Source organism: Rhipicephalus microplus, chromosome 6, assembly GCF_043290135.1.
Source record: "Rhipicephalus microplus isolate Deutch F79 chromosome 6, USDA_Rmic, whole genome shotgun sequence".
Classification (NCBI taxonomy): Eukaryota; Metazoa; Arthropoda; class Arachnida; order Ixodida; family Ixodidae; genus Rhipicephalus; species Rhipicephalus microplus.
In genome coordinates this window covers 84,718,201-84,740,094 of record NC_134705.1, presented here as the reverse complement: position 1 = coordinate 84,740,094, position 21,894 = coordinate 84,718,201, and the positions used below count along the sequence as shown (strand labels likewise).

The 21,894-nt window shown below is 56.1% G+C and overlaps 1 protein-coding gene, 1 non-coding gene and 2 pseudogenes across 2 annotated transcripts; all 4 read right to left on the bottom strand.

The window, feature by feature from the left end:
* Nucleotides 1–2,021: 2,021 nt before the first annotated feature.
* On the bottom strand, nt 2,022–2,200 carry LOC142766356 (U2 spliceosomal RNA; annotated as a pseudogene).
* Nucleotides 2,201–10,076: 7,876 nt separating this feature from the next.
* On the bottom strand, nt 10,077–10,249 carry LOC142766164 (U2 spliceosomal RNA; annotated as a pseudogene).
* A 5,539-nt stretch (nt 10,250–15,788) lies between these two features.
* Nucleotides 15,789–20,829, bottom strand: LOC142765128 (uncharacterized). Its single transcript, XM_075865699.1, has 2 exons — nt 18,869–20,829; nt 15,789–16,080 (listed from the first exon to the last, which is right to left on the bottom strand). The coding sequence occupies exons 1-2, from the start codon at nt 20,080–20,082 to the stop codon at nt 15,789–15,791; spliced, it is 1,506 nt and encodes a 501-aa protein (XP_075721814.1). The 5' UTR covers nt 20,083–20,829.
* Nucleotides 18,443–18,626, bottom strand: LOC142766327 (U2 spliceosomal RNA). The gene has a single exon (XR_012884498.1). It is a non-coding gene; the product is annotated as a U2 spliceosomal RNA (small nuclear RNA).
* Nucleotides 20,830–21,894: the final 1,065 nt, after the last annotated feature.

Here is a 21,894-nt window from a genome sequence, read left to right as displayed (position 1 = left end):
CAGGCATGTCGCGAGGGATGCTACAGCATTTGTTTTAAAAACTGATGCATAGTGTACATGTCCAACTCGAGCACCAAAGTCTGGAAGGAAGGAAAAAAAAAAAAAAATGACTGTGCAAAATGTGAATACGTCACCCATCCAACATGGCTTCTACGCCGGCTGCCCAAGCAACGCCTCTGCAACGACGCCCACAATCATCGGCAAAAAGGTGGTGCCTTTGGCTGCTTCAGCACGCTCAACATATGCCTTGCAAGTTCCGACGTGGCGGAACACCGCACCGAGGTCGACGAAGGTCCTGCCGTGAAAGGCAGACCCGGGAATGCGTGCGAAACGTCTACCGCGTGGGTTGTGAAGCCGGTGAATGAAGGATCATGTGGCAGAGGGTGACGGAACGTGAGTGTGCGACTTGACGCTGCGATGTCGTTCAAGCGTTCAACGGGCCGGCAGGTTCTGTCTGTCGTGGTCGAAAACGTCCGAGTTTTGCTGATTCCGAGGGGTAGGAGTGCTATGGTGGCGTGTACGAGGCGCTGGTGCGGCGCTCCGTCGATCGTGCCGGACGGACATGAGGCGGCCGAAGGCGGTCGTGAAGTGGTCGCGGAAATCAGTGGAGAAGTACTCGCCTGCGCTTTTCGTCGAAGACGCGCGACAGACGGTCTTCGGGAGACACGGGTGGTTGCACAAATGCGACCGTGCGTCAACGTGCAGCCATATTCGTGGATTATTTCGCCCCATTACGATAGCTTCGTCACTGCGCTCGCTGGTGTTGCTTGTTTTTGTTGACCTTCACTTGTGGCTCACACCCACTGTGGGGGATTGGCTGGTTTGTTGTTCTGCTTCTTCGACTTCTACATACTCGGCTTAGTGAAGCTGTGAGGAGTGACGAGTGGGTACGGAGGCAAAGCGCGCCCGGGGCGTGATCTCACGCGTCCTGGGGTCCACGTCGCTTCAGGTACGTGCGTGGTGCGTCCGAACGTCTAGTGCGCAATTTTCTTGGAACTTCCAGCAACTGGCAATTCCATTGAGGTGAGCGTGCGAGGATGTTCGTTGTAATTAACGAGAGCCAACGGTGGATGAGCTGGTATGAGATGGTGTTCAGAAATGAAGTGTTTGATCAACAAGGCGATGCCCGCCGTGGTGGTCTGATGGCCGTAAGGTACTCGGCTGCTGACCCGCAGGTGGTGGGATCGAATCCCGGCCGCGGCGGCTGCATTTCCCTGTGCTCAGATTAGGGTGCACGTGAAAGAACCCCAGGTGGTCGAAATTTTCCCATAATCATATGGTGGTTTTGGGACGTCAAACCCCAAAGGTCAGTGGACATAGGAAAAGCACATCGGGGCTTTGCCGCTCCACCGTACAGCAGGTGTGTGCGGAGTGGGTCCTGTGGCGTTCTTTGCGATTTTAATTTGTGATGGGGAATAGTGTAGATGCGTAGACGTGGCGAGAGCACGCGTCTTCAGGTTCAGACGCCGCGTGAAGATGTGAAATAAAAATGCCTTCGCTTGCCACTGCAACTGTAAACAGAAACACCAACCAAACCCCATTTTCTAGAGGCTTTTTTTATTTTTCATTGCGAAACGGGTGAATTCGAAAAGCGGAAATAGCTTGGCACATACATACACACTTCTACACACATACATACATACACATCGCACATGCATACACATCGTATACACACTTCTAGCTTTCCTCCGAAACAGTAATGATAATTTCCTCAATAGTTTTATTAATATGAGTAGGAACGTTAAAAAAAAATAAGAAACTTGAGTATGTACGTGTGAACATAACAAAATAAAAGAGACCCTCCATATATGAAATACACACGGAAACATTTATTTTCCCAGAGCAATCGTAAGTGTAAACACAGCTAGCGCACTCCCTGCACGCGAATACCGCGTCAGCCGGGGCGGCGTGCCGCCACCGTCTCGGACACTCGACGCACCCAAGCCGTTTACCCCGGTATCATGGGTAAATCCGAACACTCCTTCTATCATTGAATTTATTGTCGAACTCACCCCGCAGGGGGTGAGTGGGCCGATCCCGGAGGTAGTGCAATACCGGGCCAACCCGTGGCGGAGGTGAAGCAAGCTTCAAGCACTCCGCCGCATCACAAAAATAAGTTTAATATCTTGGATCCAAATAGGATCCGTATCAGATATTAAGCTGATAAGAACAGAGGTTTTCAAAAATGTTAGGAACATTTCTGACCGAAAAGGAAAAACTTGTTCTCATTTTTTGTTCCTTCAACCAGAAAGGAAGAAGGTGGTGTATCGTGAACTGTGTATAGAGAAGGTGAAAATAGGAAATAGCAGGGGAGAAAAAGTGAAAGGGGCGTGTGTCGTGTAGTATCACCTCTTATTTTTGCGATGTCTTTGGGAGGGTGACTTTGTCAGCACGTGGCCCAGCGAGTGACAGTCACTTTATGGCCACGTGTGCGCAGTACACTTCCCGAGAAGCTGCAATGGTCTCGCTCACTGCAAGCTTCTTAAGTAACCGGAGATATCTCCGGCTGCAGAGTTTTTTGAAAACTCTGTCATTTGCCGGGTCCCAGGAGCCAAGCATGCCGACGACGACTGCTTCGATCGTGACTCTCTGGTAGCGGCGGAGCAAGAAGTCCCGAACTGGTTCGTATTTTCGTTCCTTTTCCAGTCGGGCTGCCTCGAGTGCTTTGAGCCGGTTGTCAAAGGGGCAGGTCACGTCCACGATGATCGCCTCTTCCCCCCTGGCGAGAACGAGGTCGGGGCGAAGGTTGGTGGTACCAACCGCTCTGTTCTCATGCGTGACCGTGAACTTCTTGCTGGCGGCTTGTTTCACCCTCGCCACAATCTTGTTGTGACGACTGGTGTAGGCCATGCTGTGGCGCATGCAGTGACCCAGGACGTGTGGCAGCGTTTCCACTGCGTAACCGCACACACGGCACCGTTTGTCGGCGGAGGTGGTCCATGGGTTGGCTCCATTCACAGGTAGGAGGTTCAGGCGTGCCCTGTGAATGAAGCGCCAGTCGCAAAAGCGGGTGAATTTGCCGGAGCGCATGAAGTGGGAGCTGCTCGGGTCTGCGGCGACGCATTCCATTGCCTTCCCTTGATTGGGCATTTCTTGAAGGAAGCGATCGCGTGCCCGCATCATTCGGAAGCGCAGCGTTTTCACCACTTTTCGTCGTTTCTTTGACGTGAGAGTTTCCTCTCCGTCACACGTGATGCTGGTCCCCCCGTCCTCGAAAATTTCCCAGGTGACGTGTAGCCTGCGGGAAGCCTTCCGAGCCTCGGTCCAGACGGACTGCAGTTGTGTCGGCCGTGCCTGGAAAATGCCCTCCGTTTCGCCGCTGAGGTAGCAGGCGAGCTCCTCGTTGGTGGCCTGCCTGCGAATGCGCTTGGAGACAATTTTGGTTAGCGCTTCGAAGGCAAGTTCCCGGACCTCGAGATCGGCCGAGGTCAGAAGCTTGAAGGCGTTGTCCACGCGGCAGGCGTCACTTGTGTCTGCGGCGAGGGGGATTCCAGCTGCTCCGGCCGCTGCGCTGCCGTAGAGGTAGTTGTTTGCAGCGTTACCTGGAAGATAAAGAGTTTTCTTTATCAGGGGCCGGAGTGCGTCGTCTAGGCGGGCCCATTCCGCCTTGCCCACTTGTCCGCACCGCATGGCGAAGTTGAGTGCTGGAAAGACAAAAGTTTTCAGTGCATCAATTCGCTGCCATGGGGCAAGCATGGACTCGAGCAGGGTGCGGCCGACGGAGATTGCCTCATCGACCTTAGAGCGGTCTTGGAGAAGGCTGAACCCGACGGGGCGTCCTAGAAAAGATTGACTCTCGTAGTCACTGATGCGAGGGATCTCTTCTCCGTCGACGAAGAATTTCGTGTCCCTAGTGCCTACGGGAGTCCTACCAGAGAGGTGCAGGCTTCTGCACTTCTTGGGGTTCAGCCGAAGTCCCAGCTGGCCCGCGAGAGCCGCCACGACGTTGATGCGGTCCTGCAGTTTCTTGGGGCTGTCCGCCAAGGGGGTCAAATCATCGGCGTAAGCCAGCACATTGTGCTGCCTCTCACCTCCTTGGACCGCCCGAATGACTGGATCGAGCACCAAGTTGAAGAGCAGGCCGCTCAGTGGGCAGCCCTGTCTAATTCCGGCGGAGATTGTGACTGGGGCCGTTGTCCCAGCTTCGGCGACAATCCGGGTGGCGTTGTCTCGGTAGAGGTCTGCGATGATTGCGCAGAAGTCCTCTCCTGCACCTGCACCACGAAGAGAATCGATTAGTGCGTTGTGCGGAACTGAGCCAAATGCGTTGGCGAAGTCGAGAAAGGCCACGCAAAGGTCACCACCGCCGGCCCGCGCGGCGTCCAGGCGCTCCTGCAGCACGAAGTTGTGTTCAAACACGCCGTCGTGCGGCAGGAACCCCTTTTGACACCTCGAGAGCACGTCATGGTCACACACCCACTGCTGCATGCGGGAAGCTAGGCAACCCGCATACAGCTTGGAGATGGTGTTCCCAAGGGCAATGGGTCTCCAATTCGTGACCTCACTCGGATCACCCTTCTTGTGGATTAGGATGGTCCTCGTTTCCTTCCAGGCGTCGGGCACTTGCTTGAAATGGAGGCACACGTTGAATGCTGCGGATAGAAAGAGACCATCAGGATCATGTTCTTTCCAATGACGGTAGGTGATCCTGTCACTGCCGGGGGCCGTGTTTTCGCTTCTGCGAAGACGGGCCGCCACCTCGTCGCTGGTGAATCGGGCGAGGCAGATCTCTGTCATGTCGTCCGGGCGAGCCTTGTTAAGGAGCAGGTGGGTGTTCCCTTCCTTCGGCGCCCATGTTTCAGCAAAGTGTTGCTCCAGTTTGTCGAGCGGAATCTCGCAGAGTTTTGTTTCGCCCTGTACGATGACACGAACAGCCCGACGGCGGTTGCGACGATACAGGCTCTGTATCTGCTGGGCGTTGTTCGGGTTGGTCGGGACGCGGGGTTTTCCACCGGCAGGGTTGTCTGGAATTTTCGCCTCCCTCCTCACCGCCGATACGGCTTCCTCCAGGATGGAGAGGAAGTCGTCCCAGCGCTCAGCAGTGGCGGGCTCCCGAAGCAGTTGCCGGATTCGCTGGGTCTGCTCTGCGAGTACGCTTGTGTCGTCGATTGGCCCGGAGAGGGTGATCTCGCCGGGGTTCACTGTCTGTGGGGCGGGGTCCTGTGACTCGCCGCCTGCGTCGTCTATCGAAAGTCCCTCGGGTGATGTTGGGGGTGTGGGGGAGTCGACGCTGTGGCTGACACTCCTGGCTGATGGACTTGGTTGAGGGTTCCCTTGTGCCGTGTCCAAGCTGTGCTGCGGTGCTCCTTGTTGACTGGTCCTCTGAGTAGCGCGGGCTGTGTCTGGATCCTGCTGGAGACGGGACGAAAACCATGACCCTTCTGGTGGTGACTCCTCCTCGCTGGTTGCTGATGGAATTGTCGCATCCCTGGAGCTCTGGCTTGGAGAGCAAGCTGTGCTGCCTAAGAGAGGAGGGAGAGGGGTAAGGGCCCGGTCCGGTGATGGTGGCCGGGAACGCCGTGGGTTGTCGTGGTCCGTGTCGCCGTGCGGTGACTCATGTTGCCTGGGACTCGGCGTGATGGAGGATGCATTTCCAACCTGTGAGAACAGAGAGGCACATGAAGACCTGCTCCTCGCTGTGGCGGCCTCGCTAGGCGTGGGCGATGGGGTGCCCGTAGTTGCCGAAACCCGGTCAGGGATTTCCTGCAAGTCACCTAGAAGGGGGGAGGAAGGTGTGAGTGCCAGCTCTGTTGGTGCTGGAGAGTCCGTCGTTGCGCTCAGTGTCGTGCTGTCCTCGCTTGGTGATGATCCCGTTGACGTCGTTGAGTTGGAGCTCTGTGACGATCGAAGGGTCATTGTCCGTGTGGCTTGGTTGCCGGCAGCAGCGCGGGGGGGTCGGCCAGTCGGAGTTGCAGTAGGTGCCGCCCTCGAAGTCCTTGAAGTCGTTGGTCCCTCGTTCATGTGCTGTGCTTCCTGTCTTTTGTGTTTGCGCATGTGGTTGTCCAGTCCCTTCCTTGTTGTCATGGTGGCAGGGCATTGTGGACACTTGTGCCTGTTGAGGTCGAGGGGCGACAGCTCGTGTCTGCCTCTTGCGATGCAGGAGTGGAGTGTGGGATGCAGCCCAAGGCCGGTCGTGGAGCATAGGGTACAGGTGTATGCCACCTTTACTTTGAGCTCATGCTCATCTAGTAGATGCCGTACCAAGCTTTGTCGCCTGCTTGTCCAGCTGATCCCGGAGTACCGTACCCCACATTTGTCTATGGGGCAGGTGAAGCTGTGTGGGATTGGGAAAAAGACATCAAGGGTCTGTCCCTCCTTGCCTAGCTGGGGTTGGTTTTGGGCATCTCGCGGCCTCGGTGCAGTGGGCGTCCCGGTCTCCCCTGTATTCGGGGGACCTACCTCCTCGGACATCACCTACTGGTGGGCGAACACTTGTAAAGAAAACAGGATTATCACGGCCGGATGTACATCATTGTGAGAACACTTAGGCATCTTGAGAAAAAACACTTCAATAAAAGACGGCACTGTACACTTGAATGAGAAGTAGAAAGATGGAGAGGAGATAGAGAAAGAAGAGAAGGAAAAAAAAAAAAGGGTGGGGGTGGGGGGTGATCGTCAACCCATGTTTAAGTGTAGCTGACGACCTAAGACGAAGGGGAAGAAAAGGAGGGAGTGTGTGACCTCCTCCCCCTTGTCGGGGGAGAAGAGAGAAGAGGGGTGCGCTCGCCGAGAGAGGAAGAGGAAGAAAAAGAAAATGAAGAGAGAAAAAAAAACCACGGCGTGCGCACCAGTGAGAGTCGCGGGCTACCCGCTACATGGTGAGTGCAGCTGGCAGCCCCAAGAAGGCAGAGAGAGTACTGACCGCCTCAGCAGAGAGGAGGGTACCAGAAGGAATTAGTAAAGAAGACAGAGGAAAGAGAGCGAGTGAGAGAAGAGAAAAGAAAAAAAAAAGGGAAGGCAGGCGAACCCGCTTGAGCGTGCCCTCTACTGACACGTGTCACCAGAGGCGCTTCCGGAAAAAAAAAAAAAAAAGGAGCGTGCAAGAGTAGAGAGAAAGTCGCCTGGCTACATTGTTAGTGTAGCTGGCAACAGTGGGAGCGGGAGGGGAGCCTTAGCGCGGGCCACGTGGACGGAAAGTAGAAGAGAGGAAAAAAAAAAGAGGGAGAGAAAAGTGAAGAAAGAGGAGAGAGCGGAGACGCTGCTTCCACGTGGTCACCAGCGGCGCTCGCTGGTGTCCAGAGTAGAGGCGCGCTCCGAAAGAAAAAAAAAAAAAAGGCGTGCAAGGAAGGCTTGCGCTATCTTACATCACTTGGGCAGATGATGCAAGGGCCGCTGAGCCAACTAATACACAAGAAAAAGGGTGCTTTTCAGACGGGAAGCTGCCGGCAAGGCCGGTTGGAGCAGCCCGTCTCGCCGAGCACGAGAACCCACCCCCCCAAAGGGGGGCGGAAAAGACAGGCAAAAAAGAAGTGTTTTAAAGAACTAGCATCTCACCAATGACCAGAGCCAGAAATCCAGGGCAGCAGGAACCAAGTGTCAGCAGGGGGGTCCAAGAATCCGCAGGCAGTCGTTGCTGGTCGCTCGAACAAGCTAAGAAGGCATGCACACAACAACAACACAAGAAGAGACAGAGAAAGACACCGCACTAACCGGGCGGGTGGTCGATTGCTTCTACAAAGAGCAGGAGTAGGATGGACAAGCCAACACTACACTTTGATCTTAGCCAAAAGGCCGAGAAGCGATGCAATTCATTAGCACGTAATTAAAATCCATTCTTTCACACCTCGTACTTAGTTCTGGCCAAAAGCCGGGCAAACAGTAGCAAAGCAATTCCGACGTCCACCCATGCACAACCAGCATTGTGCACCGACAGCGGCAGCGCTGGCTTCACGGCATTGCTTTTATCCCCAGTCCGCTTGAAGTTTCTAGTTTCGCTTACAAACATGTTAAAACTGAAACCTTCTTTTTCCCAGAGGTCGAAGCCACGCGTGCTTGCTTGCATGCGTACTCTCTATGCGCCCATGACGTCACACCAAATGCTTGCTGGCGAACATTATCAGGCATGTCGCGAGGGATGCTACAGCATTTGTTTTAAAAACTGATGCATAGTGTACATGTCCAACTCGAGCACCAAAGTCTGGAAGGAAGGAAAAAAAAAAAAAATGACTGTGCAAAATGTGAATACGTCACCCATCCAACATGGCTTCTACGCCGGCTGCCCAAGCAACGCCTCTGCAACGACGCCCACAATCATCGGCAAAAAGGTGGTGCCTTTGGCTGCTTCAGCACGCTCAACATATGCCTTGCAAGTTCCGACGTGGCGGAACACCGCACCGAGGTCGACGAAGGTCCTGCCGTGAAAGGCAGACCCGGGAATGCGTGCGAAACGTCTACCGCGTGGGTTGTGAAGCCGGTAAATGAAGGATCATGTGGCAGAGGGTGACGGAACGTGAGTGTGCGACTTGACGCTGCGATGTCGTTCAAGCGTTCAACGGGCCGGCAGGTTCTGTCTGTCGTGGTCGAAAACGTCCGAGTTTTGCTGATTCCGAGGGGTAGGAGTGCTATGGTGGCGTGTACGAGGCGCTGGTGCGGCGCTCCGTCGATCGTGCCGGACGGACATGAGGCGGCCGAAGGCGGTCGTGAAGTGGTCGCGGAAATCAGTGGAGAAGTACTCGCCTGCGCTTTTCGTCGAAGACGCGCGACAGACGGTCTTCGGGAGACACGGGTGGTTGCACAAATGCGACCGTGCGTCAACGTGCAGCCATATTCGTGGATTATTTCGCCCCATTACGATAGCTTCGTCACTGCGCTCGCTGGTGTTGCTTGTTTTTGTTGACCTTCACTTGTGGCTCACACCCACTGTGGGGGATTGGCTGGTTTGTTGTTCTGCTTCTTCGACTTCTACATACTCGGCTTAGTGAAGCTGTGAGGAGTGACGAGTGGGTACGGAGGCAAAGCGCGCCCGGGGCGTGATCTCACGCGTCCTGGGGTCCACGTCGCTTCAGGTACGTGCGTGGTGCGTCCGAACGTCTAGTGCGCAATTTTCTTGGAACTTCCAGCAACTGGCAATTCCATTGAGGTGAGCGTGCGAGGATGTTCGTTGTAATTAACGAGAGCCAACGGTGGATGAGCTGGTATGAGATGGTGTTCAGAAATGAAGTGTTTGATCAACAAGGCGATGCCCGCCGTGGTGGTCTGATGGCCGTAAGGTACTCGGCTGCTGACCCGCAGGTGGTGGGATCGAATCCCGGCCGCGGCGGCTGCATTTCCCTGTGCTCAGATTAGGGTGCACGTGAAAGAACCCCAGGTGGTCGAAATTTTCCCATAATCATATGGTGGTTTTGGGACGTCAAACCCCAAAGGTCAGTGGACATAGGAAAAGCACATCGGGGCTTTGCCGCTCCACCGTACAGCAGGTGTGTGCGGAGTGGGTCCTGTGGCGTTCTTTGCGATTTTAATTTGTGATGGGGAATAGTGTAGATGCGTAGACGTGGCGAGAGCACGCGTCTTCAGGTTCAGACGCCGCGTGAAGATGTGAAATAAAAATGCCTTCGCTTGCCACTGCAACTGTAAACAGAAACACCAACCAAACCCCATTTTCTAGAGGCTTTTTTTATTTTTCGTTGCGAAACGGGTGAATTCGAAAAGCGGAAATAGCTTGGCACATACATACACACTTCTACACACATACATACATACACATCGCACATGCATACACATCGTATACACACTTCTAGCTTTCCTCCGAAACAGTAATGATAATTTCCTCAATAGTTTTATTAATATGAGTAGGAACGTTAAAAAAAATAAGAAACTTGAGTATGTACGTGTGAACATAACAAAATAAAAGAGACCCTCCATATATGAAATACACACGGAAACATTTATTTTCCCAGAGCAATCGTAAGTGTAAACACAGCTAGCGCACTTCCTGCACGCGAATACCGCGTCAGCCGGGGCGGCGTGCCGCCACCGTCTCGGACACTCGACGCACCCAAGCCGTTTACCCCGGTATCATGGGTAAATCCGAACACTCCTTCTATCATTGAATTTATTGTCGAACTCACCCCGCAGGGGGTGAGTGGGCCGATCCCGGAGGTAGTGCAATACCGGGCCAACCCGTGGCGGAGGTGAAGCAAGCTTCAAGCACTCCGCCGCATCACAAAAATAAGTTTAATATCTTGGATCCAAATAGGATCCGTATCAGATATTAAGCTGATAAGAACAGATACTACACAAGGAGAAGTTTATTCAACTCTCAACGCATGAAACAAAAAAAACAGTACAGTATGCACCGCCGGGTAATCGGCTGATAACTACATCAAAAACATGAGTTACTTATAGCACAGAAAAAAAACAGAGTAACATTGAACAACGGATGTGTGTATATACAAAGGTGAGTAAACAAGGCGTACAGGGAAACGAAAAAAACACGCGGGCTATATACATATATACAATGCCGGAAAACAAGATGAGCAATGGATATCAGTTTCCCCACGAATGAATATAGACGCTGGGGGGGGGGGGTACACAACAAGGTCTGAGTTACACCTCAAAAGATTGACACATGGGATGCATGTAGAACGCACAACTTAAACATAAGGTGTTGGAGCCGGAGGGGGGGGGGGGTTAGAAGGGAGTGATTGGGGCGGCTAGCTTGCCGTCCCTGAGGAAGAAAAATTTCGTATGCCAGCGGCGGAGGAACTTTTCCTCGCCGCTGGCTTCGAGTTCGGCCGATAAATAGGCCCACAGCAGCCTTCGGATCCTCGAGACTGCCGGAAACGCGGCTCGTACTGGTTTCCTGCGCGCTTCCGCAAGCGACCGCCTCTGCCATAAAACCAACACTGTGAAAATCACCACGAGTTGGGCGAAGGCGCCTTTGTTACGTTTGTGGTTGGGAGGGGTGCGGATGCCGAAGGAGTGGGCCACCATGCGCCACACGGGTTTCACCGCGACGCATTCAAACAACGCGTGCTCCTGCGTTTCCACGACGCGACAGTTGGGGCAGCTAGCATTCGGGACTATGCCTAATTTGTTAAGGCGCTGTCTTGTAGGTAGGACGTGCCAGGCCTTTTTAAGGAGCAAATCGTGCGCCTCGCGGGGGATGCCGCAACGGAGGGAGCCAAGTTCGCTCTGCGCGCGCTTGGCCCGTTTTCGGTCGGCATCGCTTAGCTGGTTCATCGTGATGGCCTCGACGATGCGTGCTGGCGGGTCTTCGTCTACGTCACAGCCGGGTAGTTCATTCCCCAACATGCGCATTGTTGCCGCTGCCGTTTTATAGTAGGGCGCGGGTGCTTCAGCAAAAGGACCGGTGTGTCGGCCAGCGTCCAGCCAGTCGTGCCTGGCACCGCTCCAGTAGAGGAGGAGGTTGTGGCCAACGTAATCGCTCGCGCGCGCGAGCGCTCGGGCGGTTTTAAGGGCTAGAATTCTGCCTGCGCTCTGTACATGTGGAAGGCCGAGACCCCCTTCGGATACTGCCAGGTGTAAGAGGTGTCTTTTTAAAGGTGGCGGCTTCCCTTCCCACAAGTACGCCGTGATGAGCTTGGACAGCTGGTTTATCGTCCTTGCGGGCATCACTGCTACTCGACTTGCGTACAAAGCAAGTGCGCAAATACTCGTTTTAACCGCCAGCGCTTTCTCGCGCAACGAGAGGTCTCGCAGGCCTGCACGCTCTGCCATTTGAGCGGCCCTTTCAAGGACGCGGGACCACGTTGACGGTGCGACTCCCTCGCTCGAAAAATATATCCCGAGTACCTTTACTGTGTTGACCGCTTGAAAGGTGCCGATGGCATGCGCAGGGAAATTGCCGAAGCGAAGGGCCCTGCACTTTTCCTCGTTCAGCTGCGCTCCGGACGCTGCCGCGTAGAATGCGAAGAGCTGACGAAAACGGTCGAGGCTACTGGCGTCCCTCACGAAAAGGGAGATGTCATCGGCATAACCAAGGATCTTTAGTTCCGCAGTTCCTGTGAGCGGGAGGCCCCGAATACGCGTGTCACCGGCTACGGACGTGAGCAGGGGCTCTATGGAAAGCACAAACAGGGTCGGGCCAAGTGGGCATCCCTGTCTGATCCCACGCGTGTACTGGAAGGTGTCCGTAGTGGAGCCGTTCACAACCACATGGCACCTGAGGTCCGAGTAGAGGAGCTTGATGATGTTAACAAACCCTGCCGGGAGGCCAAACTCTCGGAGCGTTTCGAACAGGTAGGCGTGCCTGACCCGGTCGAAGGCCTTGGCCTGGTCGAGGGAAAGAAAAGCTCCCGATACTCTTTTCTCGGTGGCGTACTGAAAGGCGTCTCTAGTCATGTTCAGGTTGGCAAACAGTGATCTGCCCGGAACTGCGCAGGTTTGGTGCGGCGCGATGATGTCCGGCAGAAAGGTCTTTAAACGGCTGTTTAGAATAGAGGCGACAATCTTGTAATCCGCATTCAGTAGCGTGATAGGGCGCCATGACGTGGGGTCGTTCGGTGGTGAGCCTTCCTTAAGTATCAGGACCACGCGCCCCATGGCAAACGAGGCGGGTTTCGCGTGGCCTTCGAGAATGCTGTTGATTACGCCAAGTAGCGGCTCGCTCAGGATACTAAAAAAGGTCGCATAAAACCCTGCAGTGAGGCCATCCGCGCCGGGAGCTGAGTTCGGTGGCATAGACTGGATGGCGGCCCACAATTCCTGCATCGTCGCTGCGCCGCATAAGGTCGGGCATTCACCTTCATCGAGGTGTTTCAAGAATTGGTACAGTTCTGACCGGTGCGGTAGCTCCGATGAGGTCGTTATGGGCTCCGGTTCGCGGAAAGCGGTCTCGAAGTGGCGTCGAAAGGTCGCCTCGATCTCTGCTGGGTCTTCCGTGAGTGTGCCGTCTGGGCGCCTTACTTGTAGGATCCGTACTGAGCCGTTGCCGCTTACTTCGCGCAGGTCCTCTTCCCGGTGCCCCTCTGAGGTGGTTCGGAACGCGCACTTCTCGCCGGTGATGGCTCGTTGCAGTCGTGCATGCTGTACCTTAAGCGCGGCAAGATAGTCGCGAGTGCAGGAAGTGAGACACTCGGCGTTCTGGACGATGCGCATCCTGCGCAGCAGCTCGTTCATCTGAGCCGTAATGCGTTTTTTTCTCGCTCTGCCCTCTTGTTGTAAATGCGCCTTCCAGGTCGCCTTGAGGTCGTCCCAGACGGCCGGGGTCACTCGGGGGGTCGCTCTGATTGTGGCTTCAATGCGTTGCTGCATCAGGGGGGTGGAAACCGGGTCATTTAATAAAGCCGGATCTAGGCGCCACGACGCGTTTGCTGGACTGGGGCCGGGCTTCCCGCGCACGGTTGTCACCAACGGGACGTGATCCGAAATGCCCGCCAAGGCAGGAGGCAACGGGAGCACCTCACACGCCTCAAGGGAAGGTAACAAAAGGTCAGGTAAGTAGGCGCGGTCGAGCCTACTGGCGGTGGTCCTCGACATGCGAGTGGGACCGAATGCGTTATCATGCTGGAGAACCCATGCATCCGAGAGTCGCAGTCGGCGAAGGAGTCTGACAAGGTCTTTCGCGTGGTAGGCTGAGCCTCCGCGACCTGGGCCCCTGATGTCCCTTGTAGTGTCGACGACGCAGTTGAAGTCGCCGAGGACTACATGCGGGAGGGGCGCTTGCAAGGACTCGCCGAGCTCTCTAAAAAAGGTGTTCGTTTCCGTTCTCGTTGTTGGCGCGTACACATTAACGAGCCGTACTTTGCGACCGTCGATGAAGATGTCCAGGATTAGCGTACGGCCGTCGGCGCCAAACACGCAATGAGCCTTTTGCCTGAACCTTCCAGAGACGAAGACGACTCCGACCCCGCATGACTTGGCCCGCGTCAAGGAAAAGAAGGCATCGACCTGGCAAAGGTTCCGAAAAAGGGTGACATCGAGGAGGGAACGGAAATTCGCCTCTTGGACGAACAGCAGGTCAATGTCATGGAGCTTGGCCAAAGAGATGACGGCGGTTTGCTTCGTCTTATCGCGGAACCCGCGTACGTTCCAGGTGGCGAAACGCAGCCGGTCAGCCATAAAGCGGAGCTAGGAGGGGAGAGGGGGCGAGTTTACGAAAGGGTGAGTGCATGGCGCGCCAGGGGAAAGGGACACAGAGGGAGAAGGAAGGGAGCGCAGTGGGGGAAGGGCGCTGCCATCTGGGGTGGGGTCGGCGTACTAGGCGCTGGAATCGCCGGCTTGAGGGGGCGGGTCCCCTTCGCTTTCCGCGCGCTCGCCCAACTTCTGTGATTTCGCTTTCGGAGGGGCGTCGCTGTCGCTGCTCCTCGCGCCGAGCCCGGCCCGTCGCTGCTTCGTCTCTCCGCTCGTCGCTCGTTCTCTCGGGTCGCTCTTAACACCCTCTCCTGTGCGTCGGCGCGAGCGCGAGCGCGAGCGTGTCCTCTGTTCGCGGCCAGTCGCGGTCTGAGCTGTAATCGGGTCCCGGTTTCGGCAGAGACTGGGCAACGCATGGTCAGAGGAGGGCGCAGGGAGGGGTATCAGGCTTGGTTGAGCGCGGACTTCAGGGAGCACGTAGTACCCGCGACTCACGATGGGCAAGTCCTCTCGGGCGGGGTCTTGGCTCCTTTCTTCCAAGTCCAGGGGAGTGACTGGAGCCAGCACGTTAGTGGGTGGGTTTGCGACAAGGAGGCTCGCTGCTTCTTGCTCAGAGGCACCAGTAAGGGCTTTAGGCGCGACAGAGGAACCCTGGCGGCCGGGCCCGCCTAGCGGGCGTGCGGGCTGCGTGGTGGGTGACGATTGTGCAGAGACCGTCTCGAGGTCACTGGTGTCTGTTTCAGACGACGTGGTGGCGACGTCGTCAACGCTTCCCGGCTTCTCCCCTTCGTTGGCAGACGAAGTGTCCGCACTGCTGCCTGTGGGCGGGCCAGTATTGCAGTTGCGGTCCTCGGGTGGGAGCCCCTTCCCAATGGTGCGAGGTGCAGTCCTTGGCGAAAGCACCTGTAGGCGTGGGGCACTGGCGGCCTTCGATACGGCAGGGCCGCTTACATGTACAAGTGAGGGGGTGGTATCAGTCAGTGTGGGGAAACCGCGGGCGGCAGACGCGTAAGAGCGCCTCCGAAAACACTCGCGCGTCCCGTGGTGGCCGCCACAGCGTTTACATTCGGCCTCGCAGCCCTCCGTATCGTGGCCAAAAATGCCACACCGTCTGCAGTACGCGGCAGAACATGCGGTCGCCATATGTCCGACCTCGCCGCAGCGGGCGCACACGCGACGCATCCCACGGTATTCACACATGACTTTGTGCCCCGCTATTGTCATGAAATTAGGAACAGGCCGGGACATTTCTATTTTGACTAGCCTCACACCATTTAGCTTAGTCTGGCGAGTCGCCAAGGTGGCGAAGGAAATGCTCTTAATTTTGCCGAAAGGGGCAAGAGCATTACTAAGGGCCTCATCAGACAAGAAAGCCGGGTAGCGGTAGACGTTCACGTACGTCACCGGCGGCCCGACTGCCTCGACCGGCACCTTCACCCCATTCACCGTGAAACCCTCCGCCACCATTAGGCTCGTCGCCTGACTAGCATTGCGAGTACACACAAGGAACTTTGCGCCCCCCATGTGCTGAAGCACGAATACACTATCATCACCAGCGGTTAATTCTACTGCATCAATCAGATCGTCAACAGAGACATCGCCCTCGGGCGCGGAAAACATGAAACAATTCTCCCTCACCGGGAGCTCAACTGGCATGGCCATACTGGTGGGCGGATCCCGCAAGCCGCCGGGGGGGGCGAGGCTCTGGGACGACTCGTGACGTGCAGTCAAGCTGCACACTGGTAGGCAGCGGCTCAGCTGAGGCGGGGGCCGCTTGGGGTCTGGTGATGGCAGGGGTCGCCGCTAGGAGCTCCGGGGCAGCAGGGGCGGACCGGGGGCCTGGCTCGACCTGGCATGTAGAGGGTCTCTGGGCGGGAAGGCCCGAAACCCAAGGGTGGCAGCCGCGTGCACGAGGCTGCGGCGGCGAAGGGCTTGCACTGGTTCTGGGGCTCGAACTCCGAGAGGGCCCGGGGGCCGACGCCGACGTGACGTGACCCCGGGACTCGCGCGAGGGCTCGTAAAAAACAGCTAACTCGACACTTTGATCTTAGCCAAAAGGCCGAGAAGCGATGCAATTCATTAGCACGTAATTAAAATCCATTCTTTCACACCTCGTACTTAGTTCTGGCCAAAAGCCGGGCAAACAGTAGCAAAGCAATTCCGACGTCCACCCATGCACAACCAGCATTGTGCACCGACAGCGGCAGCGCTGGCTTCACGGCATTGCTTTTATCCCCAGTCCGCTTGAAGTTTCTAGTTTCGCTTACAAACATGTTAAAACTGAAACCTTCTTTTTCCCAGAGGTCGAAGCCACGCGTGCTTGCTTGCATGCGTACTCTCTATGCGCCCATGACGTCACACCAAATGCTTGCTGGCGAACATTATCAGGCATGTCGCGAGGGATGCTACAGCATTTGTTTTAAAAACTGATGCATAGTGTACATGTCCAACTCGAGCACCAAAGTCTGGAAGGAAGGAAAAAAAAAAACAAAAAATGACTGTGCAAAATGTGAATACGTCACCCATCCAACATGGCTTCTACGCCGGCTGCCCAAGCAACGCCTCTGCAACGACGCCCACAATCATCGGCAAAAAGGTGGTGCCTTTGGCTGCTTCAGCACGCTCAACATATGCCTTGCAAGTTCCGACGTGGCGGAACACCGCACCGAGGTCGACGAAGGTCCTGCCGTGAAAGGCAGACCCGGGAATGCGTGCGAAACGTCTACCGCGTGGGTTGTGAAGCCGGTGAATGAAGGATCATGTGGCAGAGGGTGACGGAACGTGAGTGTGCGACTTGACGCTGCGATGTCGTTCAAGCGTTCAACGGGCCGGCAGGTTCTGTCTGTCGTGGTCGAAAACGTCCGAGTTTTGCTGATTCCGAGGGGTAGGAGTGCTATGGTGGCGTGTACGAGGCGCTGGTGCGGCGCTCCGTCGATCGTGCCGGACGGACATGAGGCGGCCGAAGGCGGTCGTGAAGTGGTCGCGGAAATCAGTGGAGAAGTACTCGCCTGCGCTTTTCGTCGAAGACGCGCGACAGACGGTCTTCGGGAGACACGGGTGGTTGCACAAATGCGACCGTGCGTCAACGTGCAGCCATATTCGTGGATTATTTCGCCCCATTACGATAGCTTCGTCACTGCGCTCGCTGGTGTTGCTTGTTTTTGTTGACCTTCACTTGTGGCTCACACCCACTGTGGGGGATTGGCTGGTTTGTTGTTCTGCTTCTTCGACTTCTACATACTCGGCTTAGTGAAGCTGTGAGGAGTGACGAGTGGGTACGGAGGCAAAGCGCGCCCGGGGCGTGATCTCACGCGTCCTGGGGTCCACGTCGCTTCAGGTACGTGCGTGGTGCGTCCGAACGTCTAGTGCGCAATTTTCTTGGAACTTCCAGCAACTGGCAATTCCATTGAGGTGAGCGTGCGAGGATGTTCGTTGTAATTAACGAGAGCCAACGGTGGATGAGCTGGTATGAGATGGTGTTCAGAAATGAAGTGTTTGATCAACAAGGCGATGCCCGCCGTGGTGGTCTGATGGCCGTAAGGTACTCGGCTGCTGACCCGCAGGTGGTGGGATCGAATCCCGGCCGCGGCGGCTGCATTTCCCTGTGCTCAGATTAGGGTGCACGTGAAAGAACCCCAGGTGGTCGAAATTTTCCCATAATCATATGGTGGTTTTGGGACGTCAAACCCCAAAGGTCAGTGGACATAGGAAAAGCACATCGGGGCTTTGCCGCTCCACCGTACAGCAGGTGTGTGCGGAGTGGGTCCTGTGGCGTTCTTTGCGATTTTAATTTGTGATGGGGAATAGTGTAGATGCGTAGACGTGGCGAGAGCACGCGTCTTCAGGTTCAGACGCCGCGTGAAGATGTGAAATAAAAATGCCTTCGCTTGCCACTGCAACTGTAAACAGAAACACCAACCAAACCCCATTTTCTAGAGGCTTTTTTTATTTTTCGTTGCGAAACGGGTGAATTCGAAAAGCGGAAATAGCTTGGCACATACATACACACTTCTACACACATACATACATACACATCGCACATGCATACACATCGTATACACACTTCTAGCTTTCCTCCGAAACAGTAATGATAATTTCCTCAATAGTTTTATTAATATGAGTAGGAACGTTAAAAAAAATAAGAAACTTGAGTATGTACGTGTGAACATAACAAAATAAAAGAGACCCTCCATATATGAAATACACACGGAAACATTTATTTTCCCAGAGCAATCGTAAGTGTAAACACAGCTAGCGCACTCCCTGCACGCGAATACCGCGTCAGCCGGGGCGGCGTGCCGCCACCGTCTCGGACACTCGACGCACCCAAGCCGTTTACCCCGGTATCATGGGTAAATCCGAACACTCCTTCTATCATTGAATTTATTGTCGAACTCACCCCGCAGGGGGTGAGTGGGCCGATCCCGGAGGTAGTGCAATACCGGGCCAACCCGTGGCGGAGGTGAAGCAAGCTTCAAGCACTCCGCCGCATCACAAAAATAAGTTTAATATCTTGGATCCAAATAGGATCCGTATCAGATATTAAGCTGATAAGAACAGACTTTTTATTCAATTTTCACGTACAAAAACATCATAATGGTTAGGAAAAAACTCAAAGAGAAAACTTAGTATAAGTGTAAAAGTTAAAATCCGGTAACGAAAGGGTTAAAAACGGTTAGAACAAATACGTTAAAAACGGTAAAACTGTAGAGGTGTATAAGTCTAAAAACATGAAAAAATCGCAACTCTAAAAACTTTGGCTATACAATGTCACTGTAAACCGATATAGTGGCGATAAATGTCCGTGGAAGCCGCGATCGTGTCACTGACGCACAAGCGTTTCATTGTTCGCAGATAGTTCTTGGAACACAGTCTGCGCGTGACACGATCGTTAGCCGGATCCCACGACCCCAGGCAGCCGACGACGATGGCTTCGACGGAGACGTGCTGGAACCGTCGGAGGAGATGTCGCTGTAAGGGGGCGTACTTGTCCTCCTTAAGCCTCCGGGCTTCCTGGAACGCCTGCAGTCTGTTGTCGAAAGGGCAGCAGACGTCCAGGATCAAGGCTTCCTCGCCTCGTGCCAGGACCAGGTCAGGGCGCAGGCCGGGAAGTCCGACCTGTTGGTTCTCCCCGATGACGGTGAACCTTCCCAGGGCAGCCTTCTTGATACGTGCGACGATGGCGTTGTGGCGCTCCGTCATTGCCCGGCTCTGCCGCATACAATGGCAGAGTACGTGTGGTAGCGTCTCCTCCCTGTACCCGCAGCGTCGGCACCGTTTATCTGCTGCAGGTACCCAGGTACGTGTGCCATTGAGGGGGAGGAGATTAAGCCGGGCTCGATGAATGAAGCGCCACTCCTTGAACCTGGTGTAGCGACCGGTCCGCATGAAGTGGGAGTTAGCGGGGTCCGCCGCTACACACGCCATCGCCTTGCCCTGGTTTGGCTTCGCCTCGAGGGAACGGTCCCGGTTCTGGCTGAGGATGGCCCGGAGAGTTTTCACCAGCTTGTTCCGGTTCCGCGCGGACACCGTGGCCTCCCCGCAGGTGATGCGGGCGCCCTGGTCTTGTAGCTCCCAGGCGACAGTTAGGCGACGGGAGGCTTTGCGGGCCTCCGTCCAGACAGACTGAAGTTGAGATGGGGTCTGTCTGAAGTCGCCCTCCGTGTCGCCCGAGAGGTAGGCCTCGATGTCCTCGTCGTCAGCCTCGCGTCGGAGCCGCCTGGAGACCACCTGGTGCAGCGCCTCCCTTGCCCGCTCCCGAACCTCCGAGTCCGTCGACGTCAGGAGCTTGAAGGCCCCGTCCACCCGGCAGATGTCACTCAGCTCCGCCGCCAAAGGGATCCCTGCAGTGCCGGCCCGTGCGCTCCCGTACACGTAGTCGTTAGATGCTCTGGCCGGAACGTACAGGGTCTTCTTGATGAGGGGGCGGAGCTCGTCATCCAGACGCTGCCACTCTCCCTTGCTGGCGAGGCCCACCCGCATGGCGAAGTTGAGAGCTGGATATAAAAAAGTTTTAATTGCATCCAGCCTCTGCCACGGGGTGAGCATTGAGGAGAGTAGCTTCCTGCCCAGGTGGATGGCCTCGTCGACGGTCGTTTGGTCCGGGAGGACCCGAAAGCCCACAGGTCGCCCCAGGAAACGATGCCCCTCGTAGTCCGCCAGTGCCGGAACCGGGACGCCTCCAACGGTGAAAGTGGTGGGCCGTGTGCCCACCGGATAGCGCCCGGATAGGTGGAGGGTGCGGCACTTGGCGGGCTTGAGTCGCAGTCCCAGCCGGTCCGAGAGGGCTGTCACGACGTTGAGACGGCGCTGCAAGGTGGTGGGGTCCGCAGCGAGCAGAGTCAGATCATCGGCGTAAGCAAGGATGTTGTGCTGCTTATCGCCTCCCTGCACTGCCCTGATGACTGGATCCACCACCAAGTTGAATAGCAGGCCGCTCAGTGGACATCCCTGCCTCAGGCCAGCTCTGATGGGGATAGGCTCCGTGGTGCCAGCTGCTGCCACGACGCAGGTGGTGTTGGCGCGGTAGAGCTCCTCCACGATCTCCGCGAAGGTCTCCCCTGCGCCGGCGCCGCGGACAGCCTCAACGAGGGCCTGATGGGCGACCGAGCCAAAGGCATTGGCGTAGTCGAGGAAACCTACGCACAGCTCCCCACCTTTTGTCCTGGCGTCATCCAGGCGTCCCTGCAGCACGAAGTTGTGTTCAAACACCCCATCGTACGGCAGGAAGCCCTTCTGACACCTGGACAAGACCGCATGGTCGCCCAACCACCGCTGCAGCCGGGTCGTGAGACACCCGGCGTACAGTTTGGCGATCGTTCGACCAAGGGCAATGGGTCGCCAGTTTGTAGGATCCTCGCGGTCGCCTTTCTTGTAAATCAGGATCGTCCTCGATGATTTCCAGCTCTGGGGTGTGCGGCGGTGTAAGAGACAGATGTTGAACACCGCCGCCAGGAACCGCCCGTCAGGATCCACCTGCCTCCAGTGGTGGTAGGTCAGACGGTCCTCCCCAGGAGCTGTGCTTTCGCACCTTCGGAGCTTGGCTGCGACTTCGTCTGGCAGGAAGGGGCACGTGTCCATCTCCTCTGTTGTGGGGGCTCGTGACCTGAGGAGCGTTGTATCCACGGCTACCGGGGCCCAGAGTTCAGTGAAGTGGCCTTGAAGGGTGCCTGGGTTGATGGGGCAGAGCTCGGACGGGCCCTCCGCGATGAGGCGGACAGCCCGTCGCCGGTTTCTCCTGTAAAGTCCCTGTATGAGAGAAGCATTGTCGGGGTTTATCTCACGCCGAGGTGGTGTTTGGCGTGAGCCCCGACAGGGCAGCCGAAGATGGTCAACGATGGCTGCCTCAGCGCGGTCCAAGATGGGCTCGAACCGCGCCCATTGCTCCTCCGACACAGGGCTCCGGCCAAGGTCTCGTAGCTCTGCCGTCACCTCCGCCAGGAACCAGGCACTCTCGGGCCCCAGGGTGTCAGCTGCCTCGTCCTGTGTACCGTAGTTGCTGCCGGTGACGTCACCATGGGGCGCTGTCGGTTCGGCGGGTTCTCGCCCCGCTTCGCCAAAGTTGTTTGCGAGTGTCGTCGCCTGCTCGGTAGGCGCCGACAACTCGACGACGCGCCCCATCTGCTGGTTAGCTGGCTCCTCGGTGTCGTCCACAGCTGGGCTGGCGTACTCCTCCGAGGAGCTGACGTCATCGCCTGCCGGTACTGCCTGGTTGGAGTCATCACCCGGCTGGTCGTCACCCGTATTGTCCGCCTGGTGTACAGGCGCGCTCTTCGTGCCGTCGTCGTCCGCAGAGTCGGGCGTCGCTCCGAGTGGAAGCTCCCCCAGGGCCCCATCTCCATCCATAGGAGCAGATGTGAC

Excerpts from the sequence above, each read along its gene's own strand:
- LOC142765128 (XM_075865699.1), bottom strand. The coding sequence starts at position 20,082 with ATGCTCACCCCGTGGCAGAGGCTGGATGCAATTAAAACTTTTTTATAT. Across the intron at positions 16,081-18,868 it reads CTGCGAACAATGAAACGCTT|ATCAAAGTGTCGAGTTAGCT; the intron begins GTGCGTCAGTGA and ends CTTTTGGCTAAG.